Source organism: Protopterus annectens, chromosome 3.part0, assembly GCF_019279795.1.
Source record: "Protopterus annectens isolate FY-2018-M chromosome 3.part0, PAN1.0, whole genome shotgun sequence".
NCBI lineage: Eukaryota > Metazoa > Chordata > Ceratodontiformes > Protopteridae > Protopterus > Protopterus annectens.
In genome coordinates this window covers 941,819,801-941,840,854 of record NC_056731.1, presented here as the reverse complement: position 1 = coordinate 941,840,854, position 21,054 = coordinate 941,819,801, and the positions used below count along the sequence as shown (strand labels likewise).

General features: G+C 36.8%; 1 protein-coding gene across 5 annotated transcripts in view; it reads left to right on the top strand.

Moving 5' to 3' along the window:
- Positions 1–21,054, top strand: part of TPMT (thiopurine S-methyltransferase) — an 857,398-nt gene that overhangs the window by 760,355 nt on the left and 75,989 nt on the right. For all 5 annotated transcript variants that reach the window (XM_044065272.1, XM_044065269.1, XM_044065268.1 and 2 more), the window contains exon 8: positions 16,815–16,859. In XM_044065272.1, the coding sequence (XP_043921207.1) occupies positions 16,815–16,859 (45 nt within the window). The remainder of the gene's footprint in view (positions 1–16,814; positions 16,860–21,054) is intronic.

Sequence of the window (21,054 nt, the reverse complement as noted above, 5' to 3'; positions counted from 1 at the left end):
TTACAGGGATGCCTAAGTAGTCTTTCATAAAGGGTGGGAGAAAGGTTACTTTGCATCTTTGTTTTAATGGACAACCCTGATTTGAAGAGCTGTGACTTGCAAAAAGAAAAATGGGAAGTGTCCTAATATTTTAGGAGGAAGATATTTTCTTATTTTCTGTAACTGTCATAGATAAGTGTGATGCTGTATCTGAAACACATCTGTTTGATATTTTACAACAGTGTGTTTTTATTTTGGTAGTAAAGTGGAAAAAGTTCATTTTTAGTGGATGAGGATGTTATTTGTACAGTAAAATCTCTTGTTTAAATTTTTTTGGTTCTTGCTTCATTATTACAGCATTTTTTCTTTCAATATACAGGGTGTGTTCTACCCCACCTACAGCACTTATAACTTACAGCATTCAATTGATTGTACTCACTCCCTGTGTGCATACCTTGTATATGACTGTTATAAATATTATTTTTTACGTATATATGATTTTGTTTTATCTGTCTGTAAACTTGATTTAATTGTGAGACCCCCCCCCCCAACCTCTGTTGAAAAGGGTTTATCACCCAGCTGGACTTTCTGGGTAAACTGGTGTCAGATAAAGTAAAATGTCTCACTGTGGACATCTGTAAAGGCAGCACTTCTAATTGGAAGTGTCTCATGACTACCCCACATTTTTTTTTCAGAAAATTATTTTGGAGCTGTCCATAAGCCATTCTGTTTATAATCTCTGCTTTTCAGGGAGAGTCCAATGAAAAAGTGGCCTATATATATACTGTCTGTGGTGTTATCAGCCCAGGTTTTATCTGAAAAGGATACACAAATGTAGGAAAGTGGGCCAGCTTTTCATCGTTTTTGCCCTGAAATGGAGGACTTGGCTGGGTTAATCAGTCCAAGCCAGTTGGATTGCTAGCTGAATCATTTTTTGCCATTAAATTAAGAACTACCCCTTGACCATTAGAGTGAAATGCTACTCCATCGTATGTTTGATTTGTTTCAGTGCCTGTTTCAATAATATGCCCACCGTAAACATTTATGCCATAGCAGTTTTTGGGTGATATTTCACTTTTGTTAACCACTACTGCTTAGACCAGGATTCCAGGAATCAGACTTGCTTTGACCATTTGGTACTTAAAGACTGTAACTTCTCAGCCTCACTTTATTGGTCACACTGGCTTTTTCCTGCCTGAGAGGGCTTTATACTGTGTGGTATTCTTCCCAACAGTTATCCACAGGGCGCCCTTTGAAGTAAATATATAAAATATGAGTACTCACTCTGTCAGTTGATCTTTGAGAGGAATGTCTGCACCAAGTAGTATTGCCTTTCTATTCTTACCCTTGACCTTTATGGGTCTTTTATTCACCATTGTAGATAATTTCATTGGTAGTTGTAACAAATTTATTGTTTTATAATCCATGGTGTGACAGATGGCTGACCGTGGACAGCTCTGCTTAACTCATTTAATTTTTTGCCTTAGTTTTGCCCCTTAGGTAATTCTCAGGCATATCTTTAAAAACATACTTCCTTTTCTAGATATTGACATCTGTTATTACAACATTCTGGTGTTTGCAGCCTCATGCTGTCAATGTTATTGCATCTGTTTTGCATTGCAGTAGTATTGCACTTAGTTTGGATTTATTATCTTTTATTTTTAACAAGAAGCATTTTTATTAAATTATCACTTATAACATAGGCAGTTATACATTTATATAAATGAAAAGAAACCATATTGACGTAATCTTAGTTGCAAGCATTTTACATCACAGACCATATTGACATAATTTCAGTTGCAAACATTATACATCACATATCTAACCAGTCATTGTCGGTCAACCATTACATATCTCATTGATATCCTGCCTTCTTTTAAATCTCATTCCTCCCCTGTATGTATTCTTCCCACAGTTCCCATTTTTCCTATGTAATTTGCTCCAACCCTTTTCTAAAGATCCTAATTCCAGTTGTTTTATCTCTGCTAGTATATTCACTGCTTCTAGTACAGTTGGTTTAGACTTTTGATTTCCATTTTCCAGTAATTGCTTTTTTAGTAGCTAACATAATTAGAATCAGCAAAGCCTTACTATGTCTAGGCAATTCCAATTCTGTATCATAGCTCAGAAAAATCATTTTCCTAGTTATGCCAGTTTACTTACCCAGGATCTTTGATAGAGTAGTCTACAGGGAATCTTTGAAGTCTGCTGACTCATTACAGAAAATATGTTCCCAATTACCTCTTTCTTAACCATTGTACCTTCAACTTTTGCTGTCTACCTGAAGAAAAATTGTTTTGAGTCTACTTGGGGTATAAAAATATCTATGTAAACATTTCCTAGCAAAAATCCTAAATCTTCTAGATTTTGTTTCCTATTTGGGAGACAGACATATATGCCCCACTGTTCCTTTGCAAATTGCTTATCCAGTCTGCCATCACAATCCTTTCTAAACTCCTCTGATTAATTCTTATAGTTATCATGCAATATTTTACATGCTCTGCTAATTATTCCCTTTTAAACAGCAGCTTACGTTCTAGATTCTGCTAAAAACTGTACCAGTGCTGGTCTTTTGTTTAGGACCCCCCCCCCCATTTATTTCACTTTGCCTATACTCAGATATCAATACTTGATAGGGAAGGCAAGCTCTAACCTGCAGTCCAAATAAATTCTTGGTATTTTCCCATTCTGTTACCTTTCCCTCTCTAGTTATTTGCTCTCAATACTTTGGTTCCTTTGCCAGTTTTCTCCAATAAATTCCAGCCCCCTCTTGCCAATTATCTGTATCCCTAATTGTAGTAATCCCTGTTGGCATACTTACTCCTTTCTGTGTTGGCTTAGTTTTTAGAATATTTATGCGTATAGTATTCTGTATGATCATTGTTATTCTCCTTAAAGGTCTGCATCCAAAATTCCAGTCTATCCTTGTTTCTTGAGCTTCCCCCCCGTTTTCATCATCATCCCTTTCTGCTTTGAATTATGGGTTTCTGCTTGTCGTATGTATAGGATCCTTAACTGTGTAGCTCTGAAATACCCCTTCAAATCACGTAATCCTACTCTACCTTGTTCTGTTGGAAGAATCATCTTATCCCACTTGACTTTTGCTGTCTTCCCCTTACAGATCAAATCCTTCAGCTCTTTATTAATTGTTATCCATGACTTCTCTTCTGGTTGCTAAAAATATGCCTGACCTGTGTATAAGACTAAAGAGACTAAAACATTTTAACTGCTTGTATCTTACTATCAATATCCATATGATAGAGCTTCCAGTTTCGCAGTTTTTGTATTATCCTTTGTTTAGTCTCTTCCTACATATCCTTAGCTGCCTCACCAGAATAATTTTTAATCCATACTCCTAAATGCTTCATTTTATCATATCCCCGTAAGTATGACTATTGCTGAACCAATTTGTGTTTGTGTACATAATTTACCACTGTTGCCTTTGTTTTAGCTTCATTAATTTGTATCCCAAAAAGATTTGAAACTGTCTCAAAATGTTCAACAACACTGTAATGTCCTTTTCTGGTTTTATCAAGTATAAACTGATATCATCCACAAATAGAGCCAGCTTTTCTTGACTACCATACCAATTATATCCTTGACTTTCTGAGTCCCTTATTTTCTTTGCTAGTGGTTCTAAATATAATGCAAATAACAAAGGGGAAAGAAGACATCATTGCTTGGTTCCTCTGCTCAAGCAAAAATTGCCAGAGAGGAACCCACCCACTTTAATTTTCACCTCTGTTCCCTCATATATCCTCCTAATCAACCTTATAATTTTATCAGGGAATACAAATGCTTCCATTGTCCTGCTCATAAAGTCCCATCTTACTCTGTGAAATGCTTTCTGTACTTTAAGACCTGCAAACAACAGTGGTATTTTCTTACATTCTGCTTCCCTTTGGATCATCAGTGTTCTGTTAATGTTGTCAAATGTTTGTCTCCCTTCAACAAAACCACATTGATCCATATATATCACTTTTGCTATTCGTTTAGCAATTATAAACGTAAACACTTTATAATCATGGTTTAGTATTCAGATGGGCCTGTATGAAGCTGGATCTGATAGATCATTACCCTTTTTAAGAATAATAGCTACCACTACTTTCTTCCAGGATGTTGGTACTTCTCCTCCTCTTAAAGTACTGTTAAACAAAATCTTTGAGATCTTTATCAAAAATTTTCTCTCCTATCTTCCAGACTTCCACAGGAATACAGTCTATTCCTGGAGACTTTCCTGCCAATTGGTTATACAGCACCATTTTATCTTATCTCCTCCTAGCCTAACTGTTAGTAATTGAGCCTCATCTATCTTTAACCTTAGCATATTTAATTCTTCCATAAACATTTCCATTTGTAACTTTTCTTGATTTCCATATACTCTGCTTTATACAGACTTTCATAGAATTTCCAAAATATTTCTAATACTTCTACAGGATCTCTTTTTGCCTTCCTTGTTATAGGCTCCCTAAGCTTGGTGACAGCCCTTTCTAATTTCTGTTGCCTGAATTTCTTGTACTAAAAGATTTTGAGCTCTAGAATTATCAAGAAACAGTTACTTAACAGCAGTCTTTCTATAGTCATGCATATTATCGAGGTAATCCTTTATCTTCTATTAAGCATTCTGCAGTTGCTCTTGTTATGTGATTTTCTCCCATTCTGCAATAATTTAATGTTTGCCAGCCCCTCTAAACAATTCTTGTCAAGTATTAACCATGTCCCTTTTCTTTTATTTCCACCCTATTTTTAAACTAAACTTTAATTTATAAATACATGCCTGTTTAATCCTCCTCCATTGCCAGTAATCCCTTAGTACTACAAATCTACCATTGTTTTCTTTTTTATCCTCTTATATCACTGTTGGAGCTCCTCTTGCAATTAATATAAATACTCCTGTTTTCCTTTGCCCCAGGTATTCTGCTGAATTACCATCCTGAAAACCTTTCTTTATCAAATTCATATGTTCAGTTCTTTTCAAGTGTGTCTCTTGTAGCATGGCTATTTGCACTCTATATTTTTATATTTTGAATGTGGTTCACGACCTTTCTTTTTTATCTGTGAGGCCATTGACATTTAAATACATTACAGAAATCAGCATTGTATTAAAAAGTTATTTCCCATCTTTTATGTATAACAACTTTTTTGTTACATGCATACACTGTTTGTTGTCTTTTATACAGTTGTTTCTTGTCATATCCTTCTGAGCGTGTGTCACATTTTATAAATCTTTTTGTTTTATTGAAATCCCTCAAGTAAAAAAAAAGAAACAACCCCAGTACTCACTAAAACCTATTAACTTAATAATAACACACAAAACTATGTACATCTTCAAATATTGAAGTTTTACCCTCCTAATAGGAACATGTTCCAAACTGACAGCCACACTCACAGACTTGAGTTAATATAAAATAAGTGCTGTTTGATTCTGCCTTATTTATTTAGCTCTCCCAGCAGGGTGAACACTTGAGTCTTTCAAAGAACATTATCTCTTAGCCAGCTATCAGATTGTCTCCTGGAGACATGAGAACCAAACACAGAATTGCTACTATGCATATATGTATTCAGTAGAAAAAAGCTTTACAATATTCTATATTCTTTTTTCATGTACTTGCTTTCTCTTAAATGTGTTACTAGATCAAGCTAAGGGCCTTAATCCACTCATTCCCCTATATAAGAATAAGAAAAAGTGAACTCATTTTTTTTTGTCATGCTCTTTTAACCAGACTTTTTTTTTACATTGCTGTGCCTACATTTCTTAAAACTGAACTAGGAGAAGGAGAGAAGAAGGGAGGAAAGAAAACAAAGGAAAAAAAAAACAGGCGCACCTGTTTACATTAGTTTCCCCATTACACTTAAAAATAACTGAGAAAAGTTTACTTTATAGCATTCAAAAAATCATGCACTGTAAAAATAGTACCGTTAAAAAATTGTTTTACTTAGTTAACATTCTCCATCCTTTTACCATTTCCTAAGTATTTTCTGAAAGTTAATGACATGAAATAGGGCATATGCATTAGAGTCCCCTACAAGTTTAACAAAGTCAGAAAGTCCAGTATTTCCAGATTTCTTGTTCTGTCATATTTCACAAATATAATTATTGATTTTTAATCCCACATTTGTCAATTTCCAAGCTGCTGGTTTTATTCATGTTCATCTCCATCTCCCAAATTCTGTGTCTGCTTCATTTTCAACATATTCTTGATTCTTTTACTTGACTCTTGTATTTTTTTCCTTCTCTCATGCATTTTCATTGAAACATTAGAAAAGGTTTCACTGGCACAGTCTCTGTGTGGTCTTTATTACCAGAAGAACAAGAAGCAGAATCTCCTGTTTCACAGCTTACTTTTTGTTGGGCAAACTTTTGTATTTCCTCTTTAGTATGTACTTCATCAAAAGTGATTTTGTCCCTCCAGGGAAGAATATTTTGAAGATAGTGGGGTTACAGCCATTTGAATCTCATGCCTGCTTCTCACCATTCCTTGAGTAGTGGTATACATTTAGTCTTCTGCCTAGTATACAGTGAGTAGTCATTCTCCACAAACACTGTGCTGTCTCCCAATTTTAGTGCTTTGTCCTCCTGCAGCAGTTTGTCAGAATCAATTTCTTCTGCTGGTAGGATGCATCCTTACTATTAAAGGTCTAGGTTGCTTTCTCGTAGCCAGGTTTGGCACATACACGTGATGTGCCCTTTCATTTAAGATCTCCTAATGTGGAAAACCAGTATAGTTGCTTATTTGTGCTTTCATAAACTGAATAGTCTGTTGCTTCCAGCTTCTCTCGTACAGCAGAAAAATCTCAGTTTTTCCCTACGTGCTCTGTGCTCTAATTCTATTATTTTTTGAAACCTCTCTTCTTGAGCAGTCTCGTATTCAGCCAGCTTTTTCTTCATTTTGACCTCTGAGTTTTGTAGTTTTATAACCTCATCTGAATAACTGTTTAAAGGGTCTTCCATTTTTCCAACCTTATGTTGTTTGAGTTGATAGATTCCATCAGTGTTTTATTTATTTTAATCAGGTCTGTGTGCAATTGCTTTATACTTTCCGATACGGTACTGGAAGTCATGTATGGAGCTTGCACTGCTTTTTGCTGAACATCTGCAGAGACTTTCCCAGACAGTGTTTTTTCTTCACCTTTTGAAGCTAATTTTCCTTTAGGTCCTCTGTATTTCTGTTTTCCTGGCATTCAGGCAGTGCATTTACTGGAATTTACCCAGAGTTATAAGTCCTCTGGATTTCTCTGCTAACTTTCTGTTTCATACTGGGAGAGCTAGAATTAATCTGTTGCTCATTGTCCGGCCATCTTGGAAGTCCATGCTTTATTCTGTTTTGTTGTCAATTTGGTATTCAGGGGGGTACAGTCAAACTGCTCTTTCCACAATTCCTTGATGTCACTTTTTGGACTTTCTGGTGATGTAGTGATTCTAGCATTGTGTAGCTCTTGCTGCTCTACTTGAACTTCAAAGATTATACCTTCCAGTTTCCCTGGACCATCTGCTGTTTTGTGAAGATGAACATGATGATTCTGTGCTGCTTTGGACTATTGGTTATGTCATGCTTGCTTAATTGTGAGAGTGGAATTTAGTATATTGTTTGGGCTGCAATGCTTTTGCTCCTGGGGATTCTGGGCTTTTTCAGTTGACCTTTTTATTTTAATAATTTGACTGAGAGGAAACTTGGGAGCAGTTTGTTTGTTTGTATAGTGCACTGGGGCCAAACACGTTTTGTATATGCTTGCATTTAGTTTTAAATGCCTTGACAGCATGGTTCTGTATTTTGTGATGACCCCATTTGATATTGCTTACCAAAAATAATTTCTGGTTCAAAAGTTGTTTAATACTAACCATGCCATCTTTGTTTTGTTAATGTTGTCATTTTGACTGAAGTTGTTTTACTTGTTAGGGTTAGTTTGGAATGTAGAATGTTACTTACTGTGTGTTTAGATTATAAGAGCTTAAATAAAAGATTATTTTTCCTTTTTCTTTCCAGGTGTCCTTGCTTACTTTTTATGGATAATAATTGGGTGGGGGGGGGGCAAGATGCAGTTCCTGTACTGGTACTTGATTTCATAGCTTACAATGTCTGAGACACATCCCTGAGGCCAGGCAGTATAGAGAATTTTGTGGCAAGAGAATATTCTTAGAAAATCATCTCTTTCTGACTGCAGAATAAATTATTGAAGATCATCTGATACAGCAGCAACTCACCATATATGTCTTATTTATATATGCAGAGAGCCCTACCTCATTTTAATAAGGACCAGGTGTCTGTAAGGATGAATCCCCATTTTTTAATGAAACTGGTTTCCCTACTAGGACTCAACCACTCTATTTACCTTCCTGTTTTCTTCACTGGATCTGAAAGTAGTTAGAGAACCGTACCATGGATGAGCATCAGCAGTTATGGTTCTATCTCATTAGAATCCATGAGTATAAGAACATTGACAAGATTTTTGTCACCTGCACCCTTGACACAGGACATGACAGTAGCCTGGCAAAGTCCTATCCTAATGGGTTGGCAGTTCTATCATTTTTTTTTGTCACTGGAAGTTTAATGAGCTATTAGCCTTTGTAGTGTAAGATCATTCACCCTAGAGAAAGGAAACATTCTGGTGCTTGTCTGAGAAATGTGATCATGGTGGGTGTTTGGAGAATGGCCATGCAGTTATAAGTGTATACCATTGCTAAACACTACAGCTTGGACATCCTCCCCACCCTTAGAGGAGTAGAGCTTTCTTTGGTAGTTTAGTGTTGTATAGTACAATTCTCTGGTCATGCCTTTTGCCTTTCTTGGTCCTGTCATACTTCTGCAGTTTTGGGGATACTTTTTATAATTCTACAAAATTATTCCAGCCACCTCAGAGAGTCCTTCAGATTTAGATACAGCAGACATATAAATGACAGTTTTGTTTTTTTTTTTTGCAAGGGCTTTCTGTAATGGGTGATTTTTACATACCCTCCATTTTCCCTTTATGTGGATACATCATTTACTGTGCTAAGACAGTGGGTCATCTTGTAAGTATTCTGTATCAGCAGATATGGGGATTGTTCACATTATACAGCTTGCCTTATAGGTGCTCTAGTTGACAGCCTGTTTTTTTCATACCATTCAGAAGTACTGGGACTAGCACATTGCACATCAGACCGAGAGTAACATTTGGGCCAAAAAGAATAAAAAAGCCATTGGTAATCTGGGCTGTAATGGCTCCAAATTACAGCTGCCCTGCTGAGTGAGTGGAGATGAGTTAAACGAAAAGCAAAATAAAATGAAAGAACTTTAAATTAAATATTTGTTCCTGTGGTACAGCCTGTTTTTTGTAATATACTGGACCAGAAAAGTATCCTGTCACCTTTCTGCTTGTCTTATGTTCTCAAGAACCTATATGAGACAGACTTCCAAGATGGCTGCACACTGATAAAAGCTTTCCTAGTATGAAGATAGAAACTGAGAAACAAAATGGACAGTGAGCTTGGGTAAAATTCAGTTACTGGCTAATAGCTGCACTACCTGTATGTCAGCAAAGAAGAAATTTTGAGAACTTGAAAGACAAGCAAGACAAGATGAAGAGAAAACACTGACTGGGAAAGTCCTGCAGCTGAAAATAAAAAAAATGTAGTTCAAGCTTTTAGCTTTGGTACAAGTGATGGCTTCCATTAAGTTGAAGAAAAAAATAAATCAAATGTTAATACGTGAAACAATGGAATATATCATCTCAAATAACAAAAGGCTGGGAAACCTAGAAGAAGCTTTAACTAATGAAATGAAGAAAAGGCTGGCTGAATATGAAACTTTTGAAGAAGAGTGATTTCAAAAAATTATACAGTTAAAAGACAGAGCACACAGATTAAAAATGAGATTTTATGCCATACTAAAGAAACTGTAAGGAACAGACTGTATTACTTTTATGAAAGCACAAATAAGCTACTGGACTTCTGTTCCACTGCAAGATTTGGTAATTGAAAGGACACACAAAGTGTATGCTCCAAACCTGGCAATGAGAAAGCAGCCAGGTGTTATAATAGTAAAGATGCAATCATACCAGCAGAAAGAGTCAATCCTTGTGAACTGTGGCACAAGGGAAAATAATTCAAATTTGGAGCTAGCAGAGTGTTTGTGGAAATTGATTATTCATTGTACATCAAGCAGAAGAGAAGCAAATTTATCTCCGCAATCAGGGAGTGTTGAGAGTCAGATGTGAGATTCAAACAGCTGTATTCAGCTGTTTGTAAAATACATTTTGCTGAAAGATCAAATATATTTTGGTGCAGAACAAGCTGAGGAGGAAATGCCAACATTTGTCCAACAAAAAGTGATCCAGGAAGCAGATGGTACTCTCCTTCTCATTCTTCTGACAATAAAGCTCATAGAGAGACTTTGCCAGTAAAACCTTTTCCAGTATTCAAAAGGGAGTGCTTTAGATAGAGCAAAAACAGGAGATGACTAGAAGAATCAGGAGTACCTTAGACGAACAAGAGTCTGGTGTTAGGAGTGGGAGGTGACTAGGAAGAAGATCGGCAACACTGAAATTAGTGAATAAATGTTGGACTGTAAAATATCAGTCAAATTTGTGAAGTATGGCTTTACGAGAAAAAGTGGCTGAGAAACATTTAATTTTTGTTGACTTTGTTAAACTTGTGGGCGGACTGTGAAACATATACCCCACTTTATGTAATTCATGTTTAGTAAAACACTGAAAGAGAAAAAGAAGCAATTATAAAAACAGTTTTTCTTATTAGTATTTGTATAAAACATCTCATGATATTAACTGCTTGTTATATTGTAAAGCAGTTTTGTATAGTGTGCACTTACTGGTATTTTAAATATGGATGGAGGGTAATTTCCAGTAACTTTTATATGTGTTGAAGATATTAAAGTAAAGAAATACTTTTTAATTGTAAGAAATGTAGGCTTTATAGTATAGCAAGATAAGAATGAATGTTCAGGATCAAGTTTAAGTTAATATAATTCTGTGATCTTTTGGTGGGATGTAAAAGTGTACCGATTATATATTGTGTAGAATTAAGATTATTTTCCTTGTTTTTACAAGGGTGGATGTCTAGATTAATTTCTTGGCTTAGACTGTTTTAATATTTCTTTTTTTTTTTGTAAGCAAGTAGACTTGAAAAATAAGACTAATAATGAAATCCATAGAAATGCTAAGTTTCTTGCATTTGCAAAGTTGTTAGCTTGTTTTTTTTGCATTAACATATGCTGTCAGTGGGAGACAAGAATTCTGCAGCTGAAGACAGTTTACCATGGGAATTTTATACATTTTGTTCTGAATGAAATTAACAAAGATTCCTTCATGCCTCTGCTGTTTTTTCTTGCTGATAACTACTTTTATATGGAGGCAACAGTCTAAAAGTTCAGTCAGTTAGTCTTGAGAGCATACAATCTATTTTTCACATGTGGAAAGAGATAAGAAAGAGCAGACATCAATCAATATAAGTGGGAATACAGGTTGCAACCTGTGCTTTAGCATGAGTAACCTTAATTTTTTATTATGTAATGCATGTGGGTGCAACTCTTGATTTGGGGCAGTTCCTATCTGGTGGGTTAAACTTCATTTGCTGAAAATGTGCATAGTTTTGTGAGTGTTTGTTCAGTGTTAATAGGGGTGAATGTGTTATGAGTTCTTTGTTTAAGGGTTTTCATTAAATAAAAAATGTATTTTTGGATTCCCCTCACTACTGTCACTTCATTATTCTGGCCTGGCATCCCTGTACCTGCCCAAGCTGGGTCTACCAGTTGTTTACCCTTTCCCAGAAGTTAATTCTGTATTACTGGGGATGGTCACAGAACTAGGCATCTGGGGGCTCAGCACATCTATTTATCTGTCTGGGGTGAGTTTTCTTGTGATCTAACCATTTACTCCCACCCTTTGTGGACCTAATGGTATGCATGCATGTGTGTGTGCATGTGCACTGGAGATATGCAAGATTATTGCCTCACCTGTGCAGCAGCTCAGCCATGTTTCCCCCCATGCCCTTCTTTAGGCATGCCTACTAGTGTGTCTTCCCTAGTGTCCACCAGGGATAAACACAGGAGGTGCCTACAGGTCCATCCACCCAGCTTTGGATGGTAATGCCCATTCCTCCTTGCTGCTCCATCAGTCACCTTGGACAGTAATCAAACCGAAGTCATTTAGGTCATAGGGCTTTATGGCTGTATACCACCAGAGTGGCTATTAAAGCAAAAGATCTTGAAAATGTGACAAAGGTTCCATTGGAGATGAGAAGAAACAAGTTTATAAAAAATCTGTCTTCCAGACATTAGTGGTGCATGTAAGATAAAGCTGGAAATACACATTAAAAAGATATTAAAGAATGTCATGTTTATTGGTGGGAACACTAGCTTTTTATCACAATCACTACTACATCCATTATCTTGGAATGTAAATGACGTTACTGGTATAAACAAAGAGAAAAGAGCATTGACTTATATTAAGAAATGTAGAGTGCACATTTGGAAATAAATGAGCATGTGAACTTGACAACAAAATAATTTCAAGATGTACATTCAGCAGAATATCAAGGATGAAGGAAAAAAGGAACAATAATACTGATTGCGGTAGAGGCTACAATTGTGACAGAAGAGGAAAAAAAGACAATAATGGCAGATTTGTGGTAGTAAGGGGTTATTGGTAAGGGAGAAAGATTACACTGGCATATATTTATATTCCACCAAAAATTGGTATAATGGAGCTTAGGAAAATTTTGAGAAAACTCAGCTTTCAGCAAGGTAAATACTACGTGTAGGTGGGGACTTGAAACATGATTTACAATAGAGATGTCGTATCAGGCGGACCTAGAAGAGAAAATGTTACAAAAAGAGGGTACATTAAAAAAATGATGTAAACATTTGGTGTGGAAGATGTGAATTCAGTAGTAGGAACTTGAACAGAGTTTACATATTATTCCCCAAGTTATAGTAACTGAGACAGAAATTATATTTCACAGGAACATAAGCATTTATTTGAAAATTTTGACATACATCCAGCAGCTGGTTCAGATTATGCACCAAGAAAAACTAAGGTAAAAATGCAGGGCAATGAAGTAAAAATGAGACACTGACATTTTCCCACCTAACTGTTAAAAGGAGAAATTTAGGAATGGGTAGTGGAAATTATTGAAGAATTACTATAGAAATTTTTTCAGAAGGGATAGCTTGTAAGTGGGATACAGGGAAAATGGAATTTAAAAACAGGGTAGAAATACAAGAGAAAGAGATATGGTTAAGAAGTAATGGGAATTATTTAGAGGACACACATCCAATAACTAGTTCAGATTATGCACTAATAAAAGCCAAGATAAAAATGTAGGGCAATGAAGTAAAAGTGAGACACTGACATTTTTCACCTACCTGTTAAAAAGAGATTTTTAGGAATGGATAGTAGAAATTATTCAAGAAGTATTGCAGACATTTCTTCACAAGGGATAGCTTGTGAGTGGGATAATGAAAATGGAATTTAAAAACAGGGTAGAAATAAATGCGAAAGAGATATGGTTAAGAAGTAATAGGAATTATTTTAGAGGGGCTGACAATGGTTAAAGTGTTGTAAAATAACAGGAATTGTACAGATCAAGAAGAAGAAGATCAACTACAAGAGTGTTAAAGAGAGGGAGTATTTTGGTAATGTGCATGATTTTTGAAAGATTAATGTTAACCAACTATCAATGTTAACCAACTATTTGTTGTTAACTCTACAGCACAAAAATATTTAGCACAACAACTTAGGCAACAGAAAGTAAAAAATGTCATTGCTAAAGTTAGTGAGCTTATAACAAGAAAAACAACAAGAGATCTTATAGAAATGTTAGAGGTATTTCAGAATTTTTAAGAAAATTTGCATAAAGTAGTAAAATGTGGAGACCAAGAAAAAGCACAAATGGAAATATTTATGGAAGACTAAATTATGTCAAGGTTGGAGGAAGATGAGGCTCAACAACTAATAGTTAAGATAGGAGGAGATGAGATAAACAGTGATGTACAATCGATCTGCAGAGAAGTCTTCAGGAGCAGAGTGTATTCCTGTGGAAGTTTGGAAATTAGGAAGGAAGAAAATGCTAAAGATCTGGAATGTTTTGTTTAGTAATATTTTAAAAGGAGGGGAAGCAAAAGCATCTTGGAAGGAGGCTGTGGTGCATCTATTACTCAGACAGGGCAAAGACCTGTTAGACCCAACTTCATATAGATTTGTTAGATATGAGTCAGTATGTCTTTGTGGAGGTGAGGCAAACATTTGACAAAACTAACAGAGCAATGATGACCAAGGGGAAGTAGAATATAAGAAAATACCACTGTTGTTAGTAGATCTTGATGCAAGAAAGCCTTCCGCAGAATAGGTTGGTATTTTATAAGTATGGCAATGGAAGTATTTGCATTCTTTCATATAATAATAAGGTTAATTAGGAGGATATACAAATGATCACAGGCAAAAGTAGGAGGTGCCTCCAGGCAAGTTGTGTTTGAACAAAGGAACCAGTCCGGGATGTTCTCTTTCCCCATTATTTGTTATATATTTAGACCCATTGGCAAAGAAAAATGGGACTCAGAAATTGAAAGATGTAATTGTTATGGTAATCAAGAAAAGTTGGCTTATTTGCAAATTATATTATTTTTGCCACGGTGGTGCAGCGGTTAGCGTTGTCGGCTCACAGCAAGAGGTTCTCACATTCGATTCTCGGCTGGAGCGCCTTCTGTGTGGAGTCTGCATGTCCTCCCTGCGGTCAAGTGATGCTAAAGACTTGCAAATAGGTGCGAGCGTGAATGGACATGCCTTCTTTGAAGGTTGGGCATCAGGTTGGCAACTCGGCACCGTAAAAATCCACTGCCAATCATGAGCGGATTGGAGTTCCGCTGTGGTGACACCTAACCGGGAAAAGCCAAAAGACTTTATTATATTATTTTGTACTCTTTAAATCCAGAGAAGGACACATCTTGGTATTCTGAAACATTTTAAGGCAGTTTTAAACTTAATGAAGATAATACAAAGGCTGTATCCGTAAATTATGTACCCAAACGCAAATTGTTCCAGCAGTAACCGTATTTATGGGGACACAGTAAAATGAAGTATTTAGGAATATGGATTAAAAAGGTTTCTGTTTTGGTAGTTAAGGATATGTGGGAAGAGACTAAAAAGATAGTACAAAAACTGAGAAACTGGAAGTTCTTGTTTATGGAAATGGGATAGTAAGATGTAAGCAGTGAAAATGTTTTTAATCTGTGTTTTATATACAGGTCTGGCATATTTTATCAGCCAGATAAGAGGTGGACAGTAGTTAATAATGAGTTGAAGGAATTTATCTGGGAGGGGAAGAGGGCATCAGTTATATTCATAAAGTTGCAGAAAGTATTCTAAGAACTCAGCCAACATGGGGATTGGAGAAAGAAGATTTTGCCAGTAGGGATGACTGCAAGTAGGAGTACAGAAAATTGTCAAGAGGGGGCTTGATTTTACTGGAGAAAACTGACAAAGCAATCAAGGTATTGAGAGCAGATAACTGTATAGGGTAAAGTAATAGAGCGGGATGAGACTAGCTAGATAGAGACTGCCATCCCTGTCAGGGATTGATCTGAGTTATAGGCAAGGAGAAAGATATGGGGGGATTCCTAAGTGAAAGACATGCTCTGGTAGTTTTCAGTTGATTCTAGAACAGAAGCTGCTGTTAAAAAAGGGATAATTAGTAGGGTATGTAAAATATTGCATGATAACTACAAAAATCAGTCAGAGGAGGTTGGAAAAGATGTGGAAAAAAGACTGGAAAACAATTTACAAGGGAATAATGTGAGGACATATGTATGGCTTCCAAGTATGCAACAAAGTTCAGAAGTTTAGGATTTTTGTTTGAAAGTGTTTTCATATGTATCTTATACCCCAAGCAGACTTCAAAGAATGTTTCTTAAGGTAGGTAGCAAATGTTGGAGGTGTGATAGGGAAGAGAGAGATATCTGGGAACATGTTTTTTGAAAGTGTAATGAGATGGCAACTTTTAAAAATCTCATAGAAAGTACTGTGTCAGAAATATTGGGGGAGCAAAGGGCTGCAACTAAGGAAATTATTTTGAGCTGGGATGCAGGATCTAAATTGCTTAGATATAAGAAGACCTTATTTAGTTTGATTCTGTTGGCAATCAAAAAAGCAATTACTAGAAAATGGAAATCAAAATTTAAGCCAGCCGTATTTGAAGTACTGAATATTGTCAAACAGATAAAATAATTGGAAGGGGTATTTTTAGAATAGGGAATGAGAAAATTACATAGACATAAATGGAATTTGTGGGATCAATACATGCAGAATAATGTTCAAGAGGAAAAGGGAGTGGGGTTAAAGGGTAAGGCAGGAATTGAGTAATTTATGTAATGTTGGACTGAATGACAGTTGTTATAAAGAAAGAAAGCATATGTAATATTTAATGTATGTAAATAGAAAAAAATGCTAATTTGTTTTGTTTTCTTTTCTGTTGATGTATGTGTCCCTATGTTTTAAGTGATAATTTAATAAAAGTGTTTAAAAAAAGGATCTGTAGGGTGTGTGCGTCCCACACCCCAGCAACTTTTATATATACCAACTCTGTAATTGCACAACACTGAGGAGGAGCATATTCCAAATCCTTGCAGTAGCATGATGTCACAAACAGTACTGTCTGTACTTTACAATCAGCTATAACTTCGATCGATGGTGGGACATTTTATTTTGTTATACGAGGTGTGACTTTGATCTGTAAAGTGCCCCCATGTGTGGTGTTTGCTGTTTTTGTACTGTTTGCTTTATTTCTTGACTAGAAAAGTGTAACTATTACAAGATGATATTTAACTAAATGTATATTTTCTGTGCAGGTCCTCCTTTCTTTGTTCCCTTTTCTGCTATTGAAGAATTGTATGGTAAGTCAGATTTGTTTACAGTATAAAAAAGTATGTTTTTTTTAATAAACTGTACTTCTGCATGTTTGGCTACAGCTGAGAATTTGAAGGAACCCTTAAACTTTTGTTACTGTTTTCAGAAAATTTGCATGATATTGGCAAGGAACAGGGTGTTCGCACACTGAGTCCCATGGTATGTCACATGTGCCAGATCATATGGCTGCTTGGCAGTATTGTGAACGCATTATTTTTCCCATTCGTAGTTACACAGTATATAGTAGTTTTACGAGACATCTCCAGACTTTATCAGTATTTTCAAAACTCTAACTTTAGTGTACTCAGACATTTAACAGGCCTATTAGTTCCACACATCCTACAGATTTTTTTTGAAGAATCCTGGATGTGACTAAAAGGACAGCCCTTATTTCATATGTGACTGGAACCTGCGTAATTTTAAGCTAAGCATTTGATAAGTAGTTTTTTTTTTATTACCTGTCAAATGTAAATTAGCATTTGAGGTACAGTGGAAGACCCTGTTCTGGTCTGCAGTGTTATGGTTTTGAAAGAGAATGCTTTGAAAACAGCCATGTCTTTGAGCTTTTAATGTCAGAGCTACTGAGTGGGCCGGACAGGAACAGGAGATCAGATGCCTATAAAGTGTATGTGCAACTGTGTGTGTCTGTGCTTGTATGTGGTTATTTGTGTTTTTGTGTATTAATGATCTAATGCATAGACATTGGTGATATCACAAAGCAGTTATTGATATCTCAAGGACAGTAGAGTCTTTAATTGCAGAATACACGGTCATTGTAGGATACATCTGTTAATTTGTGCTCCTTAGTTGCTGTTGGCATGCATGATGCTCAGTATTTGGCACAGACACTGAAAGCTCGTGTCACTGAATAACCCATTGACTGAGTGTTCCTTGAATGAGAGTTGTTGATTGTCTTTATTTAGAATTAGGATTACCGCATATTCCCATCTCTGTTTCCTCCAGAGGCTGTAGGTATTACTTCATGTAGCTTTCTGTAAACCTGACATCAATTCTGGGTGTTAATTATTTTATTCTTTATTTACGTTTTGGCAGAGCCTGATTAAAATGGAGACAAATTTATGCAGTGAGATAATATACAGAATGCTGATTGAGCAAGTTGAATTTGTGTAGACATCCATGTTTAACAATTTTATTTGATGAATCTCAACATTGTGAAACATTGTTTATGGCTAGGGTTGTAGCTGGAATTATGCAGTTTCTTGTAGACTGTTGCCCTAATAGTTATGTAGCAGCCAGAAATTTGTTACTGATGCACCAAATTCTTTTTTAAGTCATATTCCAAATTCTTGAGATGCTACCCCAAATATGAAAGGCTTTTTTCTGTTGTATATATCCTAATACAAAATTAAAACTGAAACCCATATACTTACATTATTTTATTAGAAGTCTTTAATTGAGTAGCTGGCAGTATAACATGCATTAATCACTGGTCACTATTAACCTTATTTGCCTCACTTCACTCATTTGTTCATTCTGCAGTTACAAACTTCTGCATTGTGGGGGAGTTAGTCTATCACAAACACAATGGAGCTTCCATTGCCAAGAAAATTTTCTTCTTCTTCTTTCGGCTTTTTCCCAGTTAGGGGTCACCACAGCGGATCACCCATCAGCTCAAGATTGGCAGTGGAGTTTTACGGTGTCGAGGTACCAGCCCGACGCCCAACCTTCCACAGAAAACACACACATGCACACACTCACAACTAGGGCCAATTTAGAGTGTCCAATCCACCTACAGCATGTCTTTGGGATGTGGGAGGAAACTGGAGGACCCGGAGGAAACCCACACGACCACAGGGAGGACATGCAGACTCCGCACAGAAGGCACCCCAGTCGAGGATCGAACCGGAGAACCTCTTGCTGTGAGGTGGCAATGCTAACTGCTGCACCACCGTGGCTGCCCTTCCATTGCCAAGAAAATAAGAACCAAAATTAAATGCAGTAGTGCCACAAGCCACACAACTCAACTCTCAAGAATTTCAGAAGGCAGTAAAATAAATGAAAAACTTTATTCAAGTCAAGTGCTTTCATAAAAAAAAAAAACAGGTCTTCATCAAAACTGCTTTTACATAAGTCACAGTGTAAATAACCCATTTAATGTTACATGAGTAAACTATTACCTAGGTTTAAAGTGCAGTTGCCCACTAAGATAAAAAAAATAAATAAAAATTCAGTTATTTAAAATACAAATAAAACACTTCGTAAGTTAATTTTAAAAAGTAACATTCTAATGGAAAGCACTGAAATCTCATGGCCAGGTTTGGAGCATACACATGATGTGCCCTTTCAATTAACAACTCCCGTTAAGGAATACCAGCCCAGTTGCTTATTTTTGCTTTAATAAAATTAATACAGTCTGTTCCTTCCAGTTTCTGTGTTACAGCAGAAAAAAGAAGTTATGTACTCACCATAACGTTTCATGTTTGTTGTCCTTCTTGCCTTCATTCTTTGCTGGTTAGGTTCGGAACCGAGCATTGGTTCCGATTCGGCCTTTACTAAAGCAAGAGCTACTACTGGCTTGAGGCTATACCCTATCCCATCATGCTTAGGGAAGAATATACAGATCTTGTTTGCAGTTGCTAACACCAGTAAGAAAATTATGTACATATATACATCAATACATCCATAACATGTGCCATATAGGACTAAGGAAGGAAATCAGAGTACATGAGTTCTAAATCCAGTAAAGACCTCTCGATCCTCCAGGAGCAAAGGTTGGGGAAAGGAGGGTGGGACGCAAGAATGAAGGAGAGATGGACAACAAACATGGAACATTATGGTAAGTCCATAACTTCTTTATGTTACATTGTCCTATCTTACCTTCATTCTTTGCTGGTTGGGACAGCGTCCCTAGCACCTTCTTTCTTGGGTGGCTCAAGGGAACAAACTCGTCAGAACAGTTGATCCAAAGGAAGCCCTGTTCTGGGAGGCCACATCTACTTTGTAATAGGTGATAAAGATATGAGGTTTAACCCGTGTTGCTGCAGCACAAATTGAATCCATAGGTAACCTGGCCTGCAAAGCAGTCGAGGTTGCAACAGTTCTTGTTGAGTGACCCTTAATTTTACCAGGCAGTTGTCTACTCTGAGAAGTGTATGAATAGGTAATAGTATCCATAAACCATTTTGACAGAGTGACGCTTGATATTGGAGCACCCTTCTTTTTATCTGAAGAGGATACAAATAATTGATCAGATTTCCTGATTTTCTTTGTTCTGTGCAAGTAAAAACGTAGCTGCCTGTGCACATCCAGTTGATGAAATTTATATTCTGCCCTGTTGCCATAGTTCAGGAAGAAAACAGGTAGGTGAATGGATTGATTTTAAGAGCAGTCAGTTCGTCGGGGCTACCAGCCCTGTGCAGAAGCAGTCCCTGTCGCAAGCGCGTCAAGTATGCCGTCAGTCAAGTGCGCAGATTTTTCCTCCCTGTCTTCGAAGCTGGCAGGAAGTGCAAGCAAAGCAGATGCAGTTTTTCAGTGTTTCTTCAGACCGATTGCAGTATTTCATAAAGTAGATGCCAGAAGGAGTTCGATTCTGCCTCTCACTTTATACCAGACAATTAAATTAAGCCTAAAGCTAGCCTGGGCCGCTTTTGTGCTAGATTTCCAGTCTTTCTGTCTCAGACCAACGTCAGGATTTAGGGTTATTAATTGAGGAGGAAGCAAATACCGACTATATTTTCGATAGCCGCATATAACGAGCAAGTTATTTGATGCAAGGAACGTGCGTTTGAATCGCTATGATCACTGATTCATCTTGAACTCTACACCAGTATATCCTACGGGTTTTCAGCGCTTTGCCTATATAAAAGTTGAGCACCGATTCCCAATAAGAGTAGTGATTCTTCGCAAAGAGCATTACCGTTGAGAATCCCACCCCCCGCGCCACTCCCGACGACCCCATTCTACTTTACTTAGGCCTACACTGTTCAGGCCTCCCATTTCTCTCCCCTTTCAAGGCATTCCTTCCTCCTCTCTACTCAAGGCGCGAGGATACCAAAAAACAGGCCCTGTTCAAAACAACTTCCTACTCATGCTGCCTCGGACATCAGCAAATGCTTAGGCTCAAACCAAACAAAGGCCAAAGTTTTTACCAGGGGTAGGCCCAAATCCCAATTAAAACAATCCACCTAAAAAGAAGACTCAACACCATGCCTGCACTATGCT